This window comes from Dasypus novemcinctus, chromosome 6 (genome assembly GCF_030445035.2).
Source record: "Dasypus novemcinctus isolate mDasNov1 chromosome 6, mDasNov1.1.hap2, whole genome shotgun sequence".
NCBI classification, from domain to species: Eukaryota; Metazoa; Chordata; class Mammalia; order Cingulata; family Dasypodidae; genus Dasypus; species Dasypus novemcinctus.
This window is the reverse complement of record NC_080678.1, coordinates 70,480,543-70,504,534: the sequence shown is the minus strand read 5'-3', so window position 1 is coordinate 70,504,534 and position 23,992 is coordinate 70,480,543. Positions and strand designations below refer to the sequence as shown.

The following is a 23,992-nucleotide window of genomic DNA, read 5'->3' as shown; positions in this document are numbered from 1 at the left end:
AGATTCCTTGAAATATTGCAGAACATTTTATTTTTAAAAGATTTATTTATTTATTTATTTATCCTGCTTCCCTCCCCCAGATGGTTCTCTCATCCGTTTGGTTATTATTTGCTCATTTCCTCCAGGAGGCACTGGGAACCAAACCTGGGGCCTCCCATGACTTGAGCCACATCCACTCCCCTGGAGAACCTAACTTAAAATTTACATAAATATTAAAAAAAAATACGGTTCAAATGTTGCCTACTTCCTAGCCTTGTTGTGAAGATTACAGGAGTTCACACTTAAGAGTGCTTAAATGGTGATTAGATTATAGTAAATATTCAACCAATCTAACTTCTCTTCCTCCTACACTTTTGCACACTACACTCAAATCCCCAGATTAGAAAAGGCATTTAATACATTTCCGTACAAACCTGTATTTTTCCTTCACTTGGTTTATAATTATATGTCAATTCCTTCTGCTAGGCTATTTGCTTTACGAGTTTTGTTTGTATTGCTCATCAGTGTCACATATAATGGTGGTATATGTCATCTGTGAATGAACTTATTAAGTGATTTATAATACCAGAGTACTTAGAATACTGTTAGTTATGCTGCAATTCTTTAATAAATATCTTAATTATCAGATGGCAAAAGATACTTAACTGGAGATTACAGGGAACCCCTAGAACTGGACTTCAAACACATAGCAGCTTGCCCATGTGGAGTGGAAATGCATACCTTTTCCTGCTCCAGAAGCCAACAAGTTCCAACGTCCTTTGAACCAAGTATCTGCCTGGCTTAGGCACCAGGCAGAGTGTTATAGTTACCACTTACAAGCCTTAGCTTATAAAAGGCTTATCTTCAAACACTTAAGCACTTCTCTCTGTAACCCTGGTCTGGGTTGGTAAGAAAATATTTTCTATTTTTTTTTTCAAATGAAGTATCATGAATAATTTTTGTTTACACAAGCCAAAAGAAATTGAAATGTGGTTATATTATGAACAGATATTTATTTAGCATTTTTGCAATCTAGTGTATGAGATGAGCCATAAGAGGTGAAGGATTTTTCTTTTATTTTCACCAGAATTCCAGGGCCTTTCTGTGAGAGAGGAGAGTAGTGGGAGCAAGACAGTGTGGAATTAATAGGGATGCAGACAATCGAGTGGGTTGTTCAAGAGTAGTCAGGGAAGCGACTGTGGCTCAAGCAATTGAGTTCCCGTTTGGAGCTGTATGGAGGACCCAGTTTGATCCCTGGGACCTCCTGGCAGAAAAAAAGAAAAGACATCCCAGACCTGCATGGTGAGGTGCAGGCCCTGTGAGGTGAAGCAACCACCAAAAAGACCATGATGCAACCAGATAGAAAAAAAGTTTGCAGCCAGACAGAGGGAAAAGAAATGAATGAGTGAACATTTGTGTGGGGAAGGGAGGTGGGCAATTGAAATATGGGGCAAAAGAGAAACTTTCAGCTACTGTTGTGAATGGGAAATGTATTAGTTATCTGTTGCTATGGAACAATTTACACCACACTCGGTGACTTGCAACATCAGAGATTTAGAGTCTGGGTGAGGAACATGGGAGCAGCTTAGCTGGTGTTCTGGTATGGGGTCTCAAGTGGGCCTCACTAGAGACTCCTCACGACATAGCACCTGGCTTCCCCCAGAGCAAATGATCCGAGGAAGAGAGAGGGGGAGAGCACACACAAGAGAGAAGGCACAGAGTTTTCAGAGCCTGACCTTGGAAATCACTTCCTACCACTTCTGCCACATTCTATTCGCTAGAAGAGATTGACTAAGTCCAGCCATTGTTCAAGGAGGGCATGTAAGCTCCACCTCTTGAGGGGAGAAGCATTGAAGAATTTCTGCACCTATTTTTAAAACCAACATAGGAAACCTGGAGGGAAAGGAGGATATTCAGATTTGTGTGAGGGCCTATGTGTAATCTCTATACTGACCTTTCAATGAATGCTAAAAATATGTAGTAAACATCCACCCTTTTCCTCAATGCTCTTAGAGTCAGTTGTGTGTGTGTGTGATTATATTAAAAAAGGTAGGCCTCAAGGAAACCTAGCCATAGTTAAATTACATACAAACGAACACAAACCCTATGGGGCACATCAGAATGCAGCATGGCCCATAAAGTCAGTAAGGCCTTCACAGAAGAAAACATGAGTTGTTCCAGATCATGAATATAAATATGTGATATTTAATATATTTTCCTTTTTATTTAGGGAAGATAATTCAAATTAGGTTTTCACTTTTTAAATGGAGCAAAATATTTGCATTCGTTTGTTGCCTGCATGTGCCCTTTTAATACTTGATCTATTTAAAAGTTCCTAATTCTTAAAGTGCCTGTGAAACATTCTTTGAATAAAAGATAATCTACTCTGTTGGTTCATGTTTGTGTGTGTACGTGTGTGTGTGTGTGTGTCTTCCCACAAGCACTGGCACATTTATATGATCCTGTGTGTACCAGGCATGCAAATCCTGAAATAAGGGAGAGTAGTTTGCTGCTCCCATCTAAATTCATTCTTATCAGCCAAGAACCATACTCTGGGAGCTATGAAACTCCATATTCATCAGTTAAACTTACCACTTATGCTATGATCATTAGTGCTATAGGCAAAGAGAAGATATAAGCAACTAAAAAACCAACACTCAACTTCATCTACCCTTAAATTACTTCCTTGATCAAGCACAGACCTAGTTTGTCACAGAGTACTTCGTTGTTTTTTTCTCTTCATCCCCATAGTGTCAATGGTGCTTATGCAGTGCATAATTTGCATAGAAAGTTGCACGATTTTTGTAGTTAGAATACCAATAAGGTAGCCTCTTTCTAAGCATGTTTATTCTCTCTTGATTGACTCTTCACATGCATGCTTTTCTGCACAATGCATACTTACTTGCATATTCTCAGCCATCTGTCAAACACTCACCAAGCTTTAAGGCTGGCCCAGTAAACAAACTTGAGTACTACAGCAACATCAGTTTGTGGCCCAATATTATAGAACTGTGACCAAAATATCTAGAAAAATTTTTCAATAAAAATATATCTCTTTAGAGTTACATTTGATTAAATTTATTAACATGTAAGTTTGGATTTGTCAAGATAGAACAAGCTATATATTTATGACAAATGACTTAGTTATAAAAAAGAAAACCTTTAGATCTCTATCCATACCAATTGTAGCAGTCCAACATGATTTCCAGCCTGTAGAAAGGAATTCACATTGGCATTCTATACTACCAGAGTTAGACTTGCTCATCATAAATTTGAGACTTTACTAGTGAGAATTATATTTGAGAGTATACTTATGGGAATAATAGGATTGAATAGCTCAAATTGTAATTGTCTGAGAAAAATATCTTGGCTGGATGGTCACATATGTACGATCATCTAGCCCAATATCTTATCCAATACTTTAAACAACTTTACAAAATATCATTGAACAAAAACCATATAGTTGAATTTGGAATACATTCAATGAAGATATGATTTGTTCCCTCCCAAGTCATTCAATAAAACTTATTAAATGTCTTCTGTTTGCTAGGACATGCTAAGAGTTGGTAGTATAAAAAATGGGAAGGCATGAATCCCTACTTCCATTAATTAGAAAGTAATAGCACACATTTAATCAGATGCCTATATCAGATGATTAGGCAAATTTCTTTTTTATCTTTGTAGTCCTTGAGCTGTTGAAGACAGTTTTTACATCTTCCCTGGATCTTTTCTTCTTCAGAGCTCACTGGCCCTGAAAATCCAGATTGCTCTCCTTTGAACACATTTTGATTTGAAAATATACTTCTGCAAGTATGGGTTGCTAAACCTGATGCAGTTTACTTTTTACATGTCTGGACATACTGGAGAATAAAAAGATCACTTCCTTTACTTTCTTTAAACCAGCTTCTTGGATTATTAAAGAACTTTGCTGGACAGGTAATCAAAGAATGAGTATATGTAAATTTTTATCGATTACACTCATCACTCTGCTTCTTGCCATTGTTGGCCAGGTAGTAACTTAAATATTAGAATAAACCTCTGTAGATAGAATCCTTGTTTTCTGAGTCTTTCTGGGATCATGCTGGACATTTTTGTGATTTATGTAACTCATGAATAAGATTCTCATCCTTTAGTAACAATTAAAGCTTCATTTTCATTAAACTCTTTTGCTTTAGGGGCAAAGAAGACTTCCTAATCACATAAACATGAAATGTATTGCTTCAAAAGAAAACAGTTTCATAATGCTATGCAAACTTTTAAAGTTAAATAAGCAAGAAAAAAGAATACTGAATAAGGAAAATAAAAAGGAATGGAATAAAACTTTGATAGTTTAAGTATTTACTCTAAAAAAGAGATGCATGCTGTCATATGGTACTGACTGCAAAAAATAATTTCAGAACATATAGCCAAAAGTAAAGGGAAAGCAAAGATCATCCAGTATTCTATTAATGTCAAATAACTCTAACAATGTGGTATATGTCCCTCAGGATCAATTCTTTATTTAGATCAATCAATCAATAGATAGATATAATTATAAAACCACATCATGATATACATATATAATAGCCTTTTCCCACTTAATTGATATATTTTGAATAAATTTCCAACCTAAGTATAACACTGTATTAAGTACTTTTAATGATGACTGAATTACATTATACAGAGGCATAACAATTTTTAAAACTTCTTTCTAGTGATGTTTAGGTAGCTCACAGTTACTTCTCTGTTATAAACATATATATATATACATATATAAACCATACATGGCTATTGTCTGCTTATCTCCTTGGAATAGACTAACAGAATGATAATTTTGGCCCAATATTTTTTATATATCTTTTTTTTCAACATGCTCTCTAGTAAATTTTCAAATTTGCACTCTTATCAGTTATACATAAGAGGACCTGGTTCATCACTTGTTCACAAACAATGACTTATTATTTTAATCTTTGAAAGTCTGATGATTTTAGTTTAATTTGAATTTCCTTTAGTACCAGCAAGGATGAAAATTTTTTCATAAGTATATTGGCTGTTCATATAGCTTCTCCTGTAAATGTATTTGTCAATTTTTCTATCAGACTAGTTACCTGATTTATAATGATTTATAATTTATATAGAATCCTGATTTATAAAGGACTAAAATTAGATATTCCCGAGATGGTCCATATAAACCAGGTTGTCCATGTTTAAAAATGACTAATGTAAGAATTTCTTCTAATACCAGTTTTTAAATTTTTCTAATAATAGACTTGATTCACATTAAATAGCTGATGTAGGTTTTTCAGTGTACATGCTGAGAAAACACTCCATAAACATATTTTAGAACTTGTCAATGAAACAAAATTTCTTTATTGTACATTAACTGATTTAGTAAGCATGCAATTATTGAACACTGGGTGAATGTATACAGTTCCTATATTAAGAAAAAACAATAGAAACAATAATGTCAGTTGTTCTAATCTCAAGGAACTATATAATTAGTTCCATGAGATGTAGTTATATAATTCAAAGTCAATTTATAAAAGAGTGCATATAATAGTGGTCTCTGAACAGGGTATTTAATGCTGAGGGAATAAAAGTAAACAGTGATAATACAGAAGGTAGCTCTTTTTTCTTTTCTATTTCCGTCTTTCTTCTTTTTTCTGTTTTTGTTTTCCCCCCTTTAAGAGTAGTGTCTCTCAAACTGAGCTGTGAGGAAATAATAGGTTTGGTTTAGCAGAAAAAAGGTTAGAGAACATTTCAAGAAGTAGAAAGGGCCTCATACTTCAAGGCAGAAGTAAGCAAGAAGACTGTAATTGCAAAAATACCAACCTAGCTCAATCAGAGTACCGGTCACAGAGGAGCGGAGATTGATGCCAGTGGGCCAAGTGGTGGAAAGACGGAGTGACAGGCTCAGGAGCTGAGGTGTCACATGATCTGAGATAGAAACGATCTTTAAATTGTGCTTCTGCCATTTATCAATTATATTACTGGAGACAGATTCACTGAATTTTTCTTAAAAGATTTATATTTAGGGAGGGATGATTATTTTTCTGTGCTTTGGAGAAAGAGGACTCGAGTTTGATAAATTGTATACCAAAGCATCAACTATTTTCTTTAAGTGATATATTCTAAAGTCAGTTAGTCACACATGCCAGGTAGTGTAGATAGAGTTATTTTAACACAACAATTTCTGATTGATTTTCTTTAGCAACACCCAACGTGAGTAGGTGAAACTACAAATTATGTCCTGTATGACTTCCCTTCCAACAGTTTCCTAATAGGATCATCCAAGAAGAAAAAAAGAGCCCTTTTCAAGATTAAAAACATCTTTTGGATAAGTTTAGATTATTTTGATAGGTACATCTCAAGGGTAAACTGACTGAAGAGAAAAAAGATATCTTTACAGCTACGCTTCAGTTGCCTTCTTCCTTTCCAAAATATGATCAGACATGCAATGTTGTTTTGCTGCTGTTTGTTCTGTAAAACAATGAGTGTTGACATAAGTCTCAAATTTTGTTTATTTAGGACACCATAACTTCAGAGTTTAAAGAAAGAAAATGAAATTTATGTTTCTATCTGGTTATTCTTCCCCTACCCCCAAAAGCTAACAAATTTTTAAAAGTACAGTGCCATTAACACTCATAATCTGTGTGGGTTTTGAAATAAGGAAGAAAAAAATGTGCTTTTTTAAATTTTGCTTTGACTTTAGGAGTAAGTGCTCAGAACATGAAATTATATACAGTTGAAACTCATTGATTTTAAAGAGCTCTGAATTTTCAGTATTTGCTGACCTTACGTGGTATTATTTTGAGTTATGAAAGGCTGCCAAAATATGACTCTAGGCAAGGTAACCACTTCAGTATATTTATCATTCTCTTTAAATATCTTTCTAAGTACATCATATTTATAATAATCAGTTCCTGCTCCAGTACCACTTGTGAAAACAGGGACTCCACAAAAGGCTGCACAGGCTGTGCAGGGCACAACTCCAATGATCAGATCGACTATGATGTCAATGGTGCCCCCTGGAGTTGTGCAATGGGAGCCTCTTTGAAAAGGTCCATATTATGAAGTAAGATTTTGAAATATATTAAGTGTTTTGGCTTAAACGGAAATAAAACTATACCTATGTACCATGTTCTTTTTTATTTGTTTCTTTTTTTAAAAAATTTATGTTGTTTTAGGAGGTACAGGGGATTGAACTCCAGACCTCATATATGCTAGGCAGGCACTCAGTCACTGAGCTATACCTGCTCCCCTTGTCATGTTCTTTTCATTAACGAAAGTATTGAAGAAGACAATCACAAGGTTTTTTTAAACATCCAGGTGCAAACATGTATGGGTGTTTAAATATGTATATTTAATATGATCTATACAATTTCAAATGATCCAAGATTAGATGTGTATCATTTTGGTGAAATTAAACTGAGTAAATAGTGTGTGTATATATATGTGTGTTTGTATATATATATATGTATATATATATACACACTATTAAACTGAGTTAATAATATATATATTCATGATACCCATTTTATTTTCTTGGGGAAAATATGGGATGTTATAGGACAACACCAGATGTTTACCCTATAAATGAATTTTCAGTTAAACCTAGTTTATAAAGCATTTAATTTTATGGATCGAGAGTTCACCTATTTTTTCCTGTTCCTCCTTTCATCTCATAAAAACTCAAATAACGTGTGGTGGACATGTTTTTGGTGTTGGTTCTCAAGCTGTAAAGTGTGGACCATTGTAAATAAGAACTCTTCAGGATGTTAACTGTAGGTAGGGCGTGGCTCAGCTAAATCAGGTTAGGCTTCAGGAGGGATTATTTTGGAGTCCTTTATAAACAGAGTGAAAATAAGACAGAGAGAGGCCACCGGGAGCCGCCAGAAATTGTAAGTTTACAGAGCTCAGAAGAGAAAGCTAACACTGCCACGTGCACTGCCCGGGATGGAAGAGCTGAGAATCACCAACAGCCAGCCCCAGAATGCCACAGGCTTCTGGGGGAGAGCATTGCCTTGCTGATGCCTTGATTCTGGACTTTCCTGAACTCAAAACCGTGAGCCAAAAAATTCCTGTTGTCTAAGCCAACCCATTGTATGATATTTGTGTTAGCAGTTGGGAAACTAAAACATGATGCTTCCCTGTTTGTCAATATGTTAGCCCATAAGTATGTTTACTTGCACTTAATTTGCAAAGTGTGCCTCAACAATTTTTCAGAATAAATTAGGAACAACTGTATTATTGTGCAAATAATGCATGAAAACATTCACAGTGTAAATGATTCAAAAAAAATCTACAAATATTCCTCAACACCTACTTTTACTCTACTCACTAAAGGTGAATCATAATTAATGCTGAGTAAAAATATTTCTAGTTGTTTTACCATTTACTAACATATACATGCCTATATATTTTCAAATTTATCCACATTCAAAAATAAACAAATTAGAACACATGTCCTTCATATTGTTCAATGTTTTTCTTTTTCCATTAATATTGTTTTAGATATTTTACCATACATAGGGATCTGCTGTATTCCTTATAAAGGATGGAGTCCTTATAAAGGATAATGTGACTGTGCTTCATTTTATTTAACCATTTCCCTTCTGGTTGAGCTGTAATTTTCAGCTGTTATAAATCATGCTGTGATGAGCATTCATGTGCAAGTAGATTTACATAATATGTGTGGGAGGAAGAGCACCCGGCTTGCCACAGTAGCAAACGGTGCGGCAAGAAGTGATACCGCCTCTGCCCACTGGGCCTAGATAAGGTGACTACGCCTGACTAGGCCTTTGCTGCTAACGGCTGGCTGGCGCTGCCCTCCCCCTTTTAATCTCCCGCCTAGCCCAACATCCGGCCAGCTCTCACTCCCCCTTTCCCCTCCCCTATTCCAAACCTCTCCGCCAGCCCTCTGCCTAGCAACCGCTTACAATCACCTATCAAGAAGCAGTACCTGCCCGCACCTATCAAATCCCTCCACGCAGTCCCTAACCCTATAAAGCTGTGTCCCCTTCCGCAATAAACCGGACTTGCGTACCAGACCTAGTCTCCGCGGCATTCTTTCTCCCCTCGCCGCGCGTCCTCCACGCCTGAGAGCCCCTCTGAGGCTGTCTGCCGCAGCCTCAGACGCCTTTGCAGCCAGCTGACCCCTCCAAACCCCCCCCGTCAGCGTCGGGGTGCAAGCCGCCCCAGCCGCAATATGAGTAAGTATTTCCACAGGAAAGATTATTAGAATTACAATTCTGGGGACAAAGGATATTAACATTTGAAAACTTTATAAATTTTGCTTTTCCAAAGTGGCTTTACAAATTTAACCTCTCACCAACTGTACATAAAATTGTGTTGTCTTGCATTCTCATTAACATCAGGTAATAATCTTTTACTATTAGCCAATCTTAGTCTTAGAGTTGAAACATGTATTTCCTATTTTTTTGCAGTTCCTTGATAAGTACTAAGATTGTGTACCTTTATATATGTTTATCAGTATTGTATTTTGACTATTCATATATATATATATATAATATGCACTTTTTTTTTTTTCTTAAACAACAGGAATTTATTGTCTCACAGTTTTGGAGGCTGGGCGTCCAAAATCAGGATGTCAGTAGGCGAAGCTTTCTCTGAAGTCTATAGGATTCTGGTGGTAGCTTACTGGCAACCTCTAAGTCACTCTCTGCCACCATCACATGGCCATGGCTGCCTCTCTCCCTGTCTCCTTCTGTCTCCTACTACTCCTCTGTCCAATTTCTCTTGCTTAGAAGGATGTTGCTCCTATTGGTTTAAAGTCCCACCTTGATTTGGATTGCCCTCCACTTTAACTAATAACACCTTCAAAGATCCTATTAACAATTTGGTTCAGTCCATAGAGCCAGGGGTTAAGAATGAACATTTGAATATTCATATTCTTGTTCATGGTTCTGTTGTCTTGCTTGCCTTTTTCTCATTTTATTTCTAGTATATATAAGAAATATTTGACTTTTACTTGCTATCTTGCATATGTTTATCCAACTTACTTTTTTCAGAAAACTTTGTTCATGATAGTTTTCATCAAACCTGTTTTAAGTAGCCAATTTCACAATTAAGTTTAATCCCACAATTAAAAATATTTACCTCTGTATTTCTCATTTTTAGTTTTTATTTTAGATTTAGCACTTTAAACTATCAGATTTTATTATTCCCTTTCCCAAACTCTATTTGTTGAGCAGTTGTTATTTATTCAATGTTTACCTTAGAGATTATATGTACTCAATTGATTAATTAATATTTATTATTAATAATTATTGTTCATAAATTAGTACTTTTACTTTTTTCAGGCAATGCCAGGACCTTAGAACACTTTAACTCATTTATGTCAGTCTCAATTCTTAATGCTACTGTCATTGTGTATTCTAATTCTCTATGCATTTTAAATCTCTCAAAACATTATTGGATTATACAGTCAATATTTATTTGGATTTTTTTAATCATCTATCTGTATGTATCTATGTATCTATGTAGCTATGTATCTATGTATCTAATCTATTATCTAATACATATTACTCTTCCTTCCTTCTTTATTTCACTTTCCATTTGGAACACCCTTTACTGTTTATTTTAATGTGTTTCTTTTTGTAACGAATTATCTTACTTTTTGTTTGTCTGAAAACACTTCTATTAAAATTTTCATTTTTGAAAGATTGTTTGCTTCTTAGAACAATTCAAAGTTATTTCATGGTCTTCTAGCTCTCATTTTTCTGTTGAGCAGTCAGCTGTCAGTCTTATTGTTGCTTCTTTGAAGGAAATAGATCTTTTTATGGATAATTTTAAGATTGTCTTCATCTTTGGGTTTCAGAAAATTTTACCATGATATGTCTAAATTTGAGCTTCTCTGGATTTGGGGTTCACAAAAATGTAAAATCTTTGGTCTAATGTTGATTATTTATGGAAAATTAAGTCTTCAAATATTGCTTCTAATATCTTATTCTGAAATTGACTTCAATTATCTTCATATAAGACTTTTTCACTGCACTCCTATTTTCTTACACCTTTTTCTGTATTTACCATGCTTCATTCTGGATGTTTTCTTCTGACTTATATTCTCTTCAACTGTGACTAACCTATTGCTGAACATATCTATTTGGTTCTTAACTTCAGTTATATTTTTCAATCCTAAAATATCCCCTTGGTACTTTTAAAACATACTTTCTAGTTCCCTGCTGAAATTCTACATCTAGTATTTCATGTTCAAGAACATTTCTTACTTCTTAAACATAAGTATTCAGAGGCACATGACCAATTACTCTGTCATCTGTAATACTTTTAAGTATTTCTATTTTCTGTGCACCTGGTGCTTTTTATTGAGTGACGGATATTGGATATGCAAAGCTGTTACTATAATCTAAAAGTTTAGAGTGGTTTTGCTTTTCTTCAGAGAGGAGGCTATAGCACTAAACATACATAACCTTAAATCCTTCAGAGACTGAGATAATTTTCCAGCTCTGGTGATGTCAAATATTTAAGGTTGTTTTTTTTTTTTTTTTCTTTTTAAATACCCTGCCCAAATTTTCTAGTTGCTCCTAGTGGAAGTTTGGGGCCAAAATATATTCCCATAATGGGAAATGGATGTCTTAGTAAATTGGACACATTTTCAAGTTTGTTGGAAGGTAGAAATCTGTCTTTTATTCACAAAACTGGGAGCTGATTAATCCCAACTGATTTTAAATGCCACTTTACTAAATTGTCATATAGGTCAGATACTGAATACCCAAATTTGCATGCATTTAATTCTAAATTTCATATTGAAGGAAAAAAATGTAGAAAACCCAATCAAATATTGAAAAAGCAGAGTAATAAAGGAGACATTACCATAACAGATGCCAAGATGTTCTATATAACTATAGTAATTAAAACAGTAAGGTATTCAGACAGGTATTGGCAAATAGACCAGTGGGATCACTGGCCAAAGATAAGATAATTTAAGCATAAATAGGAACAATAATTTTGACAGTTTGAAGCTGGGTAGATCCCAGAAAATTGTGTCCTTAGGACCAATCCATTCCCATGGGAGTGGAAGAATTTGATTGGATTACTTCATTTCAGGGTCTTGGACTGTGGCACCTACCACAAGTCTTGGCCCTCTTGCTAGAGTTCTTTATAAAGAGAGGACTAAAAGGAGCAACACATGGAGAAATAGAGGCAGAGACAGAGAAACCCTGAGAGACTGAGAAAAAGGTTCCAGAGGCCAGAGGCTTGAATCATCAGAGCACAGAGGCCAAGGAAAGAGGTCCCCAAAAGGCTGAAAGAAATGAGCTCAGCGGAGAGGGAAGAGACAAGTAATATGCCTGATCACCCACAGCTGAGCTCGGGGAGAGAGTAAGCCTGGAGTAGAGACCCAGACCGGAGAGTTGCCATTGTGTCTTGGAATGTGGAAGGAGTCCAGGGTCTCCTGCAGCCAACATGTGACTTCAGAGACAGCATCTCTGATGATGCCTTGATTTGGGCATTTTCACAGCCTCAGAGCTGTAAGCTTTTAACCTCATAAATTCCCCTTATAAAAGCTAACCCATTCCTGGTATATTGCTTGAGCAGCACTTAGCAAACTAAGACATAATTAAAATGAATTAAAACACAACAAATGTGTGTCAGTCAAAATCTCTATTAGTTTTTATTGTTGATATAACAAATTACCATGAACTAAGAGGTTTCAAATAACACAAATTTATTAACTTACAGTTCTGGAGGTTCAAAGTCCTCAAAATCAAGAAGTCAACAGGACTTTGTTCCTTCTGGAGGCTCCAGGGGACAGTCTGTTTCCTTGCCTTTTCCATTTTCTAGAGGCCACTGCTTTCTGGGTTTCTGGCCCATTCCTCCATTTTCAAGGCCAGCAGTGTAGCATCTTCAAATTTCTAAGTTTGACTCCCTCTTTCTCTTATAAGGATCCTTGTGATCATATTGGGCCCATCCAGATAATCCAGGATAATCTCCCCATCTCAAATTTCTTAACATAATCACATCTTCAAAATTCTCTTTTGCCATGTAAGGTAACATATTTGCTGATTTGGGGTATTAGTACTCAGACATCTTTGGAGGAGGCATTATTCTGTCTACCATAGTCACTTGTGGCAAATACTAAGGAACCAACTCATTCTTTTGAAAATTGCTCAATAAAGGAGAATCAGGCACTTATTCTGTCTTTTCTATATGAAATGAACCTCAGTTTAATCAAATTACAGAAGAGTATAAGCTTCTCTTCAGAGAAGTATCCAGCTCATAAGTTAATAAGATTTGAAATATTAGACTATTACCCATTTTAACCTTTAATGAAACAATAAGTCTAGACAACCATGATTAAGGGCTGCTAATGTCACAAAAAGAGAGACAATCATACATTCTGTGCATCTGATAAAATTATACAAAACTGCCTGTTGTATAATTGTTCTTGCTAAACATTTAAACTAAAATCTGGTTGGTTTGCCAATACTAACTAACCATTTACTGGCACTACAAAAGACAGAAGAATATGTTACTGGATACCTCAAAGATACAGTTACCAAAACAGACTGTGGGAAATTCCATGGGACAGGAGATCGGTTTCTTCAATGAATAAATACCAAGGGGAAACACACATACACACACCCACACACACATACACACACACACACACACAAAGAGAGAACCTATACATTAAAAAGATTTAAGGGGGGAAGCAGATGTGGCATAAGCGACTGAGCTCACACCTACCACATGGGAGGTCCCAGATTCAGTTCTCTCTGCCTTCTAGAATTGACTTGTTTTCCATTTGCATCCAAAAGAATTATTAATAGTACACTGAAGTACTTAGATCTCCTGGCATAATTCATCATCCTTTTTCTCCACTAGGACATCCCTTCTTTTATATTCCTTTGCCTGGCTAGCTCATTTACAACTTTTAGGTATCCTCTAAGATTCTACCTGTTCCTGGAAGTCTCCTATGAACCCTAAGAACTACAAAACATGTTGCTTATAAGCCATAACTGTTAGAAGATTCCTAGATTTTGAAAATTCTCAGGCCAGGAATAATGATTTACTGGAAAAAATGTGGCTCTATGATCTAAACATAACATGAAATTTCTTGAAAAACCTGAGTAGAAATAACTAGAAACAACTGTTAAATTCAAAAATAGAAAATCAACTTTTCTAAAACTGAAATGCATGAAGCATTTATTCTTGGAGGGGATTTATGTGTATGCTTTAATATTCTATCTACAATTAAGAAAGAAACAAAAATTCTTCCAACTTGAATGTTTGCCTGATAGTTACATTTGAAACATACATGCTACTGCCCTGTGGGCCCCCTGTGGTTCCAGAGCACTAGGTCAGTGCGATAAATATAGTAGTGGGGGTGTCCCTGGCCGCCTCCATGGAAGGCTGAAAATTTAAAAACAGATTTTGCATCCCAAGTTACCAGACATTTCTGAAACACCATAAAATACTATAGTATGACACCTACTTTGGTTAATCCTCTAAGATTCCACAATGATCTAATTCTTGAAAACATTTTTTTTTTTTAAGGATTAATTTTAATTGCTCTTATCAGCTTGTGGAACATACAAAGACAATGGAAAACTTACGAGCCAATCCCTGTCTGCTTCCTTCATTTTATCTTTCCAAAAGCACAAATGTCACCTAAATATATCCTATGACATAGAAGAAAGGCATGGTTGTGCAATTAACAATGGGAAAGGTAGTTCTTTCTGAAACTTTTCTTGATGGCTCTAAATATCTATTTTCGTCACTGTTGAAGCCACTGTCATTTTCCCAATGTCTTTCTGAACAGATGTGATAGGGTTATATTCCAAACCGTTAATTACTGCAACAGGGTCATCCCATAGGATGTAATTCCGAAATGGAAATGTTTTCAGTGAAGCTTTGACAAGTGTCAACTAGTTTAAGTACAGTATGTACAAGGTTAAAGGGATTACAAAGAAGACATTTTAAGGAAAGTCAAAAAGGCTTCCTTGTTTTGCTGCAGCTCACTTTTAAATGGCTGGCCTTAGAACAACTGCCCAAATGGAGAGTGACTAATGGTGACCGAGGTCTTTATGAAGCAAGCAATTTCTAAACTTCAGAAGAACAACACCCTGGAAGATAGAATAGTTGGTGTATTTTAGCTGGTCCTTCATATCAAGGAAGTTATAAAGATGATGTGAATTATTCCCGGTATGGAATGAACCGTGTCCTCCAAAAAGACATTCACGTCCTAATGGTTTGTCCTGTGAATGTGAAGTTATTTGTAAATAGGATCTTTGAAGAATTTATCAAGATGAGACAACACTGAACTGGGGCAGACCGTAATCCAGTATGACTGGGTGTCCTTATAAGCAGAGGGAATTTGGACACATAGAAAGAGATGGAAACAGAGAGAGAAAGAGAGCCATGTGACAGAGACAGAGGTTGAGGTATGCTGCCACTAGCCAAGGAATGCCATGGATTGCTGGCCACCCACCAGAATACAGGAAAGAGGCATGGAATGGATTCTTGGTTTTGAGAGGAAGCACAGCCCTGCTGACACCTTGATTTCAGACTTCTAGCTTGTAGAACTATGAAATAAATTTCTGTTGTTTAGGAGAGCTACTCTGTGGTACTTTGTTGTAAGAACCCTGGCAAACTAAGACAATCCCCTTATTCACATGTTTATTTCTAATCATGGCCACTCGTGGCCCTGATTCTTCTAGGCAACATAGCCTCCTAAAGTAGTAGGGAACCTACAGGAGCACTTCAGATTAATTAGTTCCAACTAAAGGAAGCAATTAATATGGAAGTAGATTATAAAGTCAGTGCCTTTCATACCAGAAGAAACAGACTCCAGTTGAGAGCAAAACATGACAAATAATGTGAAGTCTCCTGTCTCTGATTCTTCTAGGCAATGTAGTCTCCTATAGTAGAGAACCTACAGGAGCACTTTTTAAAGGCACGTTTGACCCTTAAAATGTTTTCCTACCAAGAGTTTATTTCTAGTAGTTACTGTACATCTGCTGCTTTAGGCACTGTCGCTGAGTCCCTTGTGTCACATTAATTGAGTGGCTATAGTGTCTCACATTATACTACAGGCTGCGGTGGAAGAACAGAAGGCAACCCTTGCCTTCAAGGAAACGACAGTTATGTCAGCCATATCAACATACCGAGAATCATATGGAACAGTACATATTTACATGCTCATTGGTGTTGTAGAAGTAGCCAAAATGCAACAGGAAGAGAAAAACTGAAATAAAATCACAGGATGCGACTACAGCGTTTGTCCAAGTCATTTGTTGGAGCCAGGATGTAATCAAAGAAGGTGTGCTTCACTGAGGAAATGGGATTTGAATTAGGCTTTAAACAATGTACACAAAATCAATGTAAAATTAGAAGAGGTCTAGCTGGATTTATCTCACTTTTCCTGATTTTATTTGTATGAAGACATATATACCCTATTCAATTGAGTTTTGCCAAATAATCCATAAACACATAATGTACGTGTGATTAACAATGCTTTTAATGCCAAAAGACAGCTTATTTTCTTAATCCAAAGCTCATTTTATGCAATTATTCTTTTGCAAACTACTAGTTGGTTGTATTAACACTTGCATAATCTTGACAAGAAGTTGCTTTAAGCTGTTAAAGATCCAGATGCTGATCAGCATGCATTAAGTGATTCAGCTTAATTAGTTCCAACTAGATAAATTACTTACCTCAGTTCCTATCACAATTTCTTCCCTGGCAGAGTAGAAAAGAAACTCATATAGCTTGTAGTGTTGAAATAAGCTGAAATGCAAAATAAATATGCAATTCTGCAAAATGTATTTTAGGAAAGAATCAAATAAGTAAGGATATTTATTAAAGGGAAATTGTTACCACTGACTAAGCTAAAAACATTAAACACTAATATAGAGTTAACCATCTCCTTTATTCCATAAGAAAGTGTCCAGAAATGCTAAGAAATTAAAGGTTTAATTTTGGAGATTGTGGTCACTTGGAGCTATGTGTCCAAGAAAAAACATGTTCTTAAACTTAATTCATTCCTGTGGCTGTGGACCCTTGTAAATAGTAACTTTTGATGAAGTTATTTCACTTAAGGTTGGCCCATATGAATCGGGGTCTTAATTCTATTACTAAAGACCTTCGAGGGAAGGTTACAGAGAGAGAAAGCCAGAAGGAGCAGCCAGAAGGTGGAAGTCAATGGAACCAAGAGCCAAGAGAGGCCACCATGTGCATTGGCCATGTGACAGAAAAGCCAAGGAGCAAAGATTGTTGGCAGCCAGCCCCAGAACATGATATAGTCTTCTGGGAGAAAGCATCATCTTGATGATACCTTGACTTTGCTCTTACTTTTCTTTTATTTTTTTGTTTGTCCTTTATTATTTTGATATCTTGACTTTGGACTTCTCCTAACATTGAAACAGTGAGCCAATAAATTCCCATTGTTTAAGCCAAACTCTTGCATGATATTTGCTTTAGCAGCCAGGAAACCAAAACAGAGATATTGACATTATAAAACATAATACCTAGATAAAATAAAAAACATACATCTGTGATGAGGTGATAGATTTGGGATAAGGGAACAATTGGATTGTATCTTGAGTTTTCCTAGCTTAAAAGCAAATAATGCACTGATTCTCAGTAACAGCTGACTTTGCATTATTTGTCGTGTTTTGCTCCAAATGAGTCATTTTCATCTGGTATGAAAGGTGATGACTTTATAATCTACTTCTGTATTAATTACTTCCTCTCATGTTCCCAAACTTTTTTAAGATTAAATGAATCTCCCAAAAGACCTGAAAAGTAATGAGATGAATTTAGAAAATGTCTGATTTTCCTGCAGAATATTGTATCATATATCAGAAATAGAGGAATTAATTTAAGAAAGATCAGTTCTTCAGTTCCTACCCTAAACACTACAAAGAGCCAAAGGATAGTAAGTCCTTAACAACAATATTTTTTAGTAATTTTAAAGATTTCAGCAATATATTATTTGGAGTTAGAAATTTACTGAAGGGTTGATTTCTAATATCCTGTATATGATAATATTTGAAATTTTCTAATTCTCTTCCTGCTGGTTGGGAAAATTAATAGACTTGTAATATAGCAAAATGTCCAAGAATAAAAAAAGTCTTAGTGGTTTTTCTTTCACTCTGGTGCCTTTTGCTATTTAAAAAAATTGATTTTAATATAACTGAGAAATTAGCATTTACAAAATGTAGCAACTGAGCATGTATAATAATGGCTTTTCCTGAATGTTGTAATGGATCAAAGTTTCAATTCATCTGAAATCAATGAAGAAATCCTCAGGCAGCTGGGTCTCTCTGAGTTATATTAGCTGTTGATCTCAGCACTAACACAATCCATTAAAAAGTGAAGGGTGTGCAGACTCGGTCATTTTTTTTTTAGCGGAAAAAACCTTGTATATTCAAATTATTCATCAACATTCAGAAAACTAAATTAGCTTTTGACATCACATTGATTTGTTGGCTAGAAAATAGGTCAAGATTAGTGAAATTTTATAATTTAGTGAAGCAAAATAAATTCGAATACTCCTTCCCTTACACTGGCTACCTAGAGAACATTTTAAGGCCTGAAGTATTATACTGGCAATAATTGATTTTGAGTAGAAAAAATGAAGACTGTAGTGTATTTTGGACATGGCTTGGCTTCCTCTCAGTGAAGTATTGTAAAATGTTCCTTTACCTTTTGTCACACAGAAAACTTAATTCATACATCTTCCTTTCTGCAATTTCTTAATCTTCCAGCCTTATTCTCCTCATTGCATACAAGAATGAGATTTTCCCATTCTGGAAGGGAAATACATTTTCTACAATGAAAATAAAATGTATGACTTGGATGCAATGGTCAAAGATGCAGAGTGGTGGGGGAGGCAAAATCAGGACTAGGCTGAGATGAGCGAGGTGACTAAGGAGGTGCTCACTCTTGGGGGCCAGCCACATCATCTTCCTTGCGTTACACTCCTCCCAGCCCTGGGTGGGGATTCTGGCCCACAAGGGAGCTATTAGATAGCCTTACATGTGGGAGTACATTGCCTCCCTCTTCCTTTAGACTCTGAGCTGACTCAAGTGCCTAGACTATTTTGTCAAACATCTAGTGTTAGTCTGAAAAGGAAAAAAGAACACTCAGAATGAGATTGGGTCAGCATGCCTGGCTCCATGCCAGGAAATGCAATGCCCTGTGTTGTGAATGAAGGGGCAGCATTTTTTTTCTTTTCTTGGGCATATGCCTGTACACATTACCTTCACCTAACTCCCAGGGGATATGTAGAATTTACAATGACAGATGTGTACTTGGACCAGATATATATCTATATGATGCCTTTATTAAAAAGTTGCACTTGTTTTTATATTTATTTATGTTATACATACTTATATACAGATGTACATATTTGATATACACAAGTATAAACTTCACAGTATTGGGGTGGAGGGTGAGAAATTTTGATATTAGTTTTTCAAATCATAGAAACAGGACAGAATATACAATTTAGTCTCTATTAAGAGTAACAAGTGAAATTTCAATTTCATTGTCAGTTAAATTTCATGTGTTATAAGTCATATTCTATAAATTGCTCTCCCTAAATTAAAAAGGGCCTCCATTGGTTGGAAAAACTTAATATCAGGTTAAATTGAAGCATGCTTATACTTTAGATAATTGAGTTAGCTTCATATTTATAAAATTGCTTTGTAGTCATCAAAATGAAAAGTATTATATAAATTAATTGCTCTTAAATTTACATTTGTGGATCTGTGAGGGACTCTGAACAGATATGCTTCTAGAAAAGCATATTTTCTTTTATAGAACTTTAGTATCAATATCATATATTCCAATACCTGATATATATATATTTTTCTGTAACATGGTTATTTTAACAGCATTGAAAAGGGCTCTAATTTACTTTAATTGCTTTATATTGCTTTTTTGGAGAAGTAGCACTGGTGATGTTTGGTATGGGAAATTACCCTGGCTAGGATCTAAAGTTGACTGACACTGATATCCCCTCCTAACATACCATTTTCTAAAAGAAAGTGTCAAGAAATACGATGAACATTTGCCCAGAAACATGAGATGAAAGGAAAAAGAGCTGCCATCCTTCACATCTAGAAGGTATCATTACTGTACCTGCATAGTTTTTGTTTCTATGGTTAACTATCAGTCCTAGTGCCCACTATAAACCTCTTAGGCTTAGAGCTTAGCTGTTTTACTCTGTGCTCTGCAAGAGAAACCTGGCAGTCAAAAGAAAGAGAATAGAAAGAAGGGTGCTATAGAAGGTTGAAAAATACAATTCCAGTGTTCCTCAAACCCTAAAGGGCAGAGAAATGTTGGGAACCAGGTTTTCCTCCAATTCTAGATTTCCAAGGAACTTTCCTTGCTTTACTCTACTTGATATGAAAAGTAATGTGTTTTTTAGTGAGAAGTACACATTAAGAGGCAAGCTTTTATATTAAGAAATCATATTATATCAAAAGCTATTATCTAAAGAACATGTATCACAAGCCATTATTAATTCATACCAGAAACAAGTATATAAATTTTACCATATTAAACACATTAAAATTTTAAAAGCTTCCAGACTACAACCAGGATCTTTTCCAAGCATATCATGAGCGTGTCTAGGATATCATTCAGCACCTTTTATTTTGGAATTTTAAAATTTTAAGTTGGAAAACACTGGAATATATAGTATAAGAAAAACAAAGATATCCTACAGAAGCTTTCAATTAAGCAAAAGGAAGATTTTTATCTGCTCTTGTTTAAATATTTGCAAACTCTAAAAATCTGCCGTTAGTGAAATACATGACCCCAATGCAGACCTGATATAAAAAAGACAGATTTTTTAGTTCAACAATGAAAAATCACGGCACTATTTCCCCTCTATCCACTATCATTTTATAAGCTGAAAGAAAGACTTAATGAGTTTACTTGGTTAATACAACAAAATATTTCAGGGTACATAATAAATATGAGGAAGTGTATATATAAATGTCTTCAATTTCTAATACAAAATGTTTTAGTTTCTCAGCTGCTGAAACAAAAACCATACAATGCGTTGGCTTAACAACGGGAATTTACTGGCTTATCATTTCAGAAGCTGGAAGAATTTTGCTCCCCAGAGGGTGGTATCTTCTGGCTGGCTGCAATCTTTGTGGTTCTTTGGCTTTTCCATCTCATGGCAATGAACATGGTGACATCTCCTTTTTCTTCCCAGCTGTATTGACTTCCAGCTTCTGGCTACTCCCCTGCTCCCTGGGACTTGTCTCTTTGTCTAACTCTCACTCTGCTTAGAAAGGACTCCAGTATTCCACCCTGAAGCCCAACTGACCTCATCTGGGCCACACTTTAACTGAAGTAACAACTTGAAGAGATCTTATTTACATAGGTCCACACCCACCAGAATGCAGACAAAGTCCAAAACTCTGTCCCAACTAGGGTAAACAATTCTATCTACCTCAGTTGGCTTCTGGATCCCCAAACATGCAAAATACATTCATCCCATCACAACATCCCCAAAGCCTTAAGCCATGTTAGAACAATGTGAAGTCCAAAGTCTCATCAAAATTAGTCATGGGGCTATGGTCTATCCTGGGGCAAAATTACTGTCTGATGAGCCTGTGAAACCTAGAAAATAAATTATCTGCTCCCAATACACAATGGCGGGCCAGGTATAGGATAAACATTCCCATTCCAGAAGGGGTAAATTGGAAGGAAAACATGGGTCACAGGTTGCAAACAAGTCCAAAACCCAGCAGGGCAAATCCTATTAGATTTCAAGGTCTGAGAGTCAGCTATGGATTGTTTTGTCCTCCAGGCTTGCTGAAGTGGCAGCTTCACCCTTTCTAAGTGCTGGTGATGAGGTCATACTCTTCCTGAACACTACAGTGTATGCCCTGCCCTCTCTGACCACCGGATAGCAGCGCTCTCTTTTAACAATTGGCCACAAGGCTTGCCCCCATCCAAGTGCTGTGGTGGCTGGCCTGCCCCTTCCAAGTGCTGGGGTGGACCCACCATTTCTACACACATGGCTGGATCTGCTCTCTTGACCTGAGGAGATTTTCTCTTTCTGTTCAGACTTCTGCTTCCAGGGTTCTGCCCTTGAAGTTATTCTTTCTTCAATTAGTCCCTTCTTTGTCTCTTTCAGTCCAGACTGAACATGGTTCTGCTCATACAAATTTTGCAAAAACCTTGTTGGCTCTGCATACAGTTCCAAGGAATCCAACCTATCAGACAAAAGAAACTTCCACAAATTATTTCTGGATAGCTTTTTTTCCAGGAAGTCTGCACGTCCAATCCTGATTTCCCCTGAAGTGGCTGACTGAATCCATGAGCAACCACGCTCTCTTTAGCAAAGGGTCATTCAGTTAAATCCTCACCTGCAGCCCTGTTCTCTGGGGACTGACTCATCTCCCCAAATCTCAGGGAGGTCTCTGTTAGTGCCGCTTCTGGCCTGAGTCTCAGAACACATTATCTGGATTGGTCAAGAATTTTCCAAATTATGAATTGTTGGTTTCCCTGTGCTAGCAGTTTAATTCTCAGTTTATCTCTTTCCTCTCTCATTTCACCATAAGCTACAAAGAGAAAGTTCTGCCTTCCATCCACTGTAAGAACTCAATTTTGCCAAGTCCTCTGCCACTTTATATCAAGATTTAACCTTTCTTCCAATTTCCAATGACACAGTTATTTCCTTCTAAGAACTCTCCATACATTTAATATCCATGTTTCTACCAACATCTGTTCCGGATGAATTATGCATTCTCTAAGATGATACAAACTTTCTCTACAGCTTTCATTCATTTTTGAGCCCTTATAATTTTTCCAGCCTCTACCCATTACCCAACTCCAAAGATGTTTCCACATTTTTAGTTATTTGCAGTAAGAAAAACTTGCCCTTTGGTACCAAAAACTGTTTGTTTCCTAGTTGCTAAAACAGATACCATACAATGGGTTGGCTTAACAACAGGAATTTATTAGTTTATAGCTTTAGAGGCTAGAAGGCTTGCTTCCACCCACTGTGGTATCTTCTGGCTGGCTGGCAATCTTTGGCATCCCTTGGCTTTTTCACTGTGTGGCAATGCACATGGCAGCATCTTTTCCTTTTTCTTCTGTGTTCTGTTGACTTCCAGCTTCTGGCTGTTCTCTGTGGCTTCTCTCTCACTGACTTTCACTAATTATAAAGGACTCCCGTAATCTGGATTAAAGTCCAACCTGAATCAGTTAGGCCACACTTTAACTGAAGTGACATGGTGAAGACATCTTATTTGCAGTGGATCCATATCTATAAGAAAGTGGCCCAAGACCAAGATCATACCCAAATTGGAGCACAGAGTTCAATTCAATATGCAAAGCCATTAAAATAAACTTTTAAATAGAAATAAAAGTGCTCTTTAAAATATAAAATTTGATGACAAGGTCAGCTATATTCCTGTATTCGTATTATATAGTCTACTGTAATCTAATGATAGAACCTGTTGACATTTTCTTGCCTTGTTTTAATAATGCAAGGTTAGCTAACATTTGGTTCAATGTTACGACTTTTACTTATTTGGTGGAAGATTCGAATATTATCCAGTTAATAGTTGAGTTAATTACTGCATAAACTCTGTAAGCTTCTGAATTGGTTAAAAATGCATGAGCTTTTATTTAATAGAAAGTTCTAGAAGATATGAAATGAAAAATAAATGCTACTGAAAAAATCCATACCTGATTTTTAAGTAATCAATGATAGCATTGGCTTGTTTTACATCAAAGATATGCCATTCCTCATTTTTTTCTGAGTGGGATGGTCCTATTTCAGCCATAACTTCTCCGAGCCATTTTATGCTGTCTTCTAAGGACATATGCAGTGCTAAAATAAAACCCAAGGGAATACTAATTAAGCTTTATTTTGATAGATGATTTCAGAACAAAATAATCCAAGACATTCTTAATGTGTAAAAATTTGCTTTATTCAGGATTTGTGAGGACATACGGTAAAACTATTGGTTCTTATTGACCATGAGGTGCAGCAGTGCTCAGAGATGTATTCACC

The 23,992-nt window shown here is 36.1% G+C and overlaps 1 protein-coding gene across 1 annotated transcript in view; it reads right to left on the bottom strand.

Moving 5' to 3' along the window:
* CABCOCO1 (ciliary associated calcium binding coiled-coil 1) overlaps window positions 1–23,992 on the bottom strand; it is a 137,880-nt gene that overhangs the window by 73,303 nt on the left and 40,585 nt on the right. The window contains exons 4-5 of the mRNA XM_004462497.4: window positions 23,665–23,809; window positions 16,656–16,728 (exon numbers count right to left, since the gene is read on the bottom strand). Of these exons, the coding sequence (XP_004462554.2) occupies window positions 16,656–16,728; window positions 23,665–23,809 (218 nt within the window). The remainder of the gene's footprint in view (window positions 1–16,655; window positions 16,729–23,664; window positions 23,810–23,992) is intronic.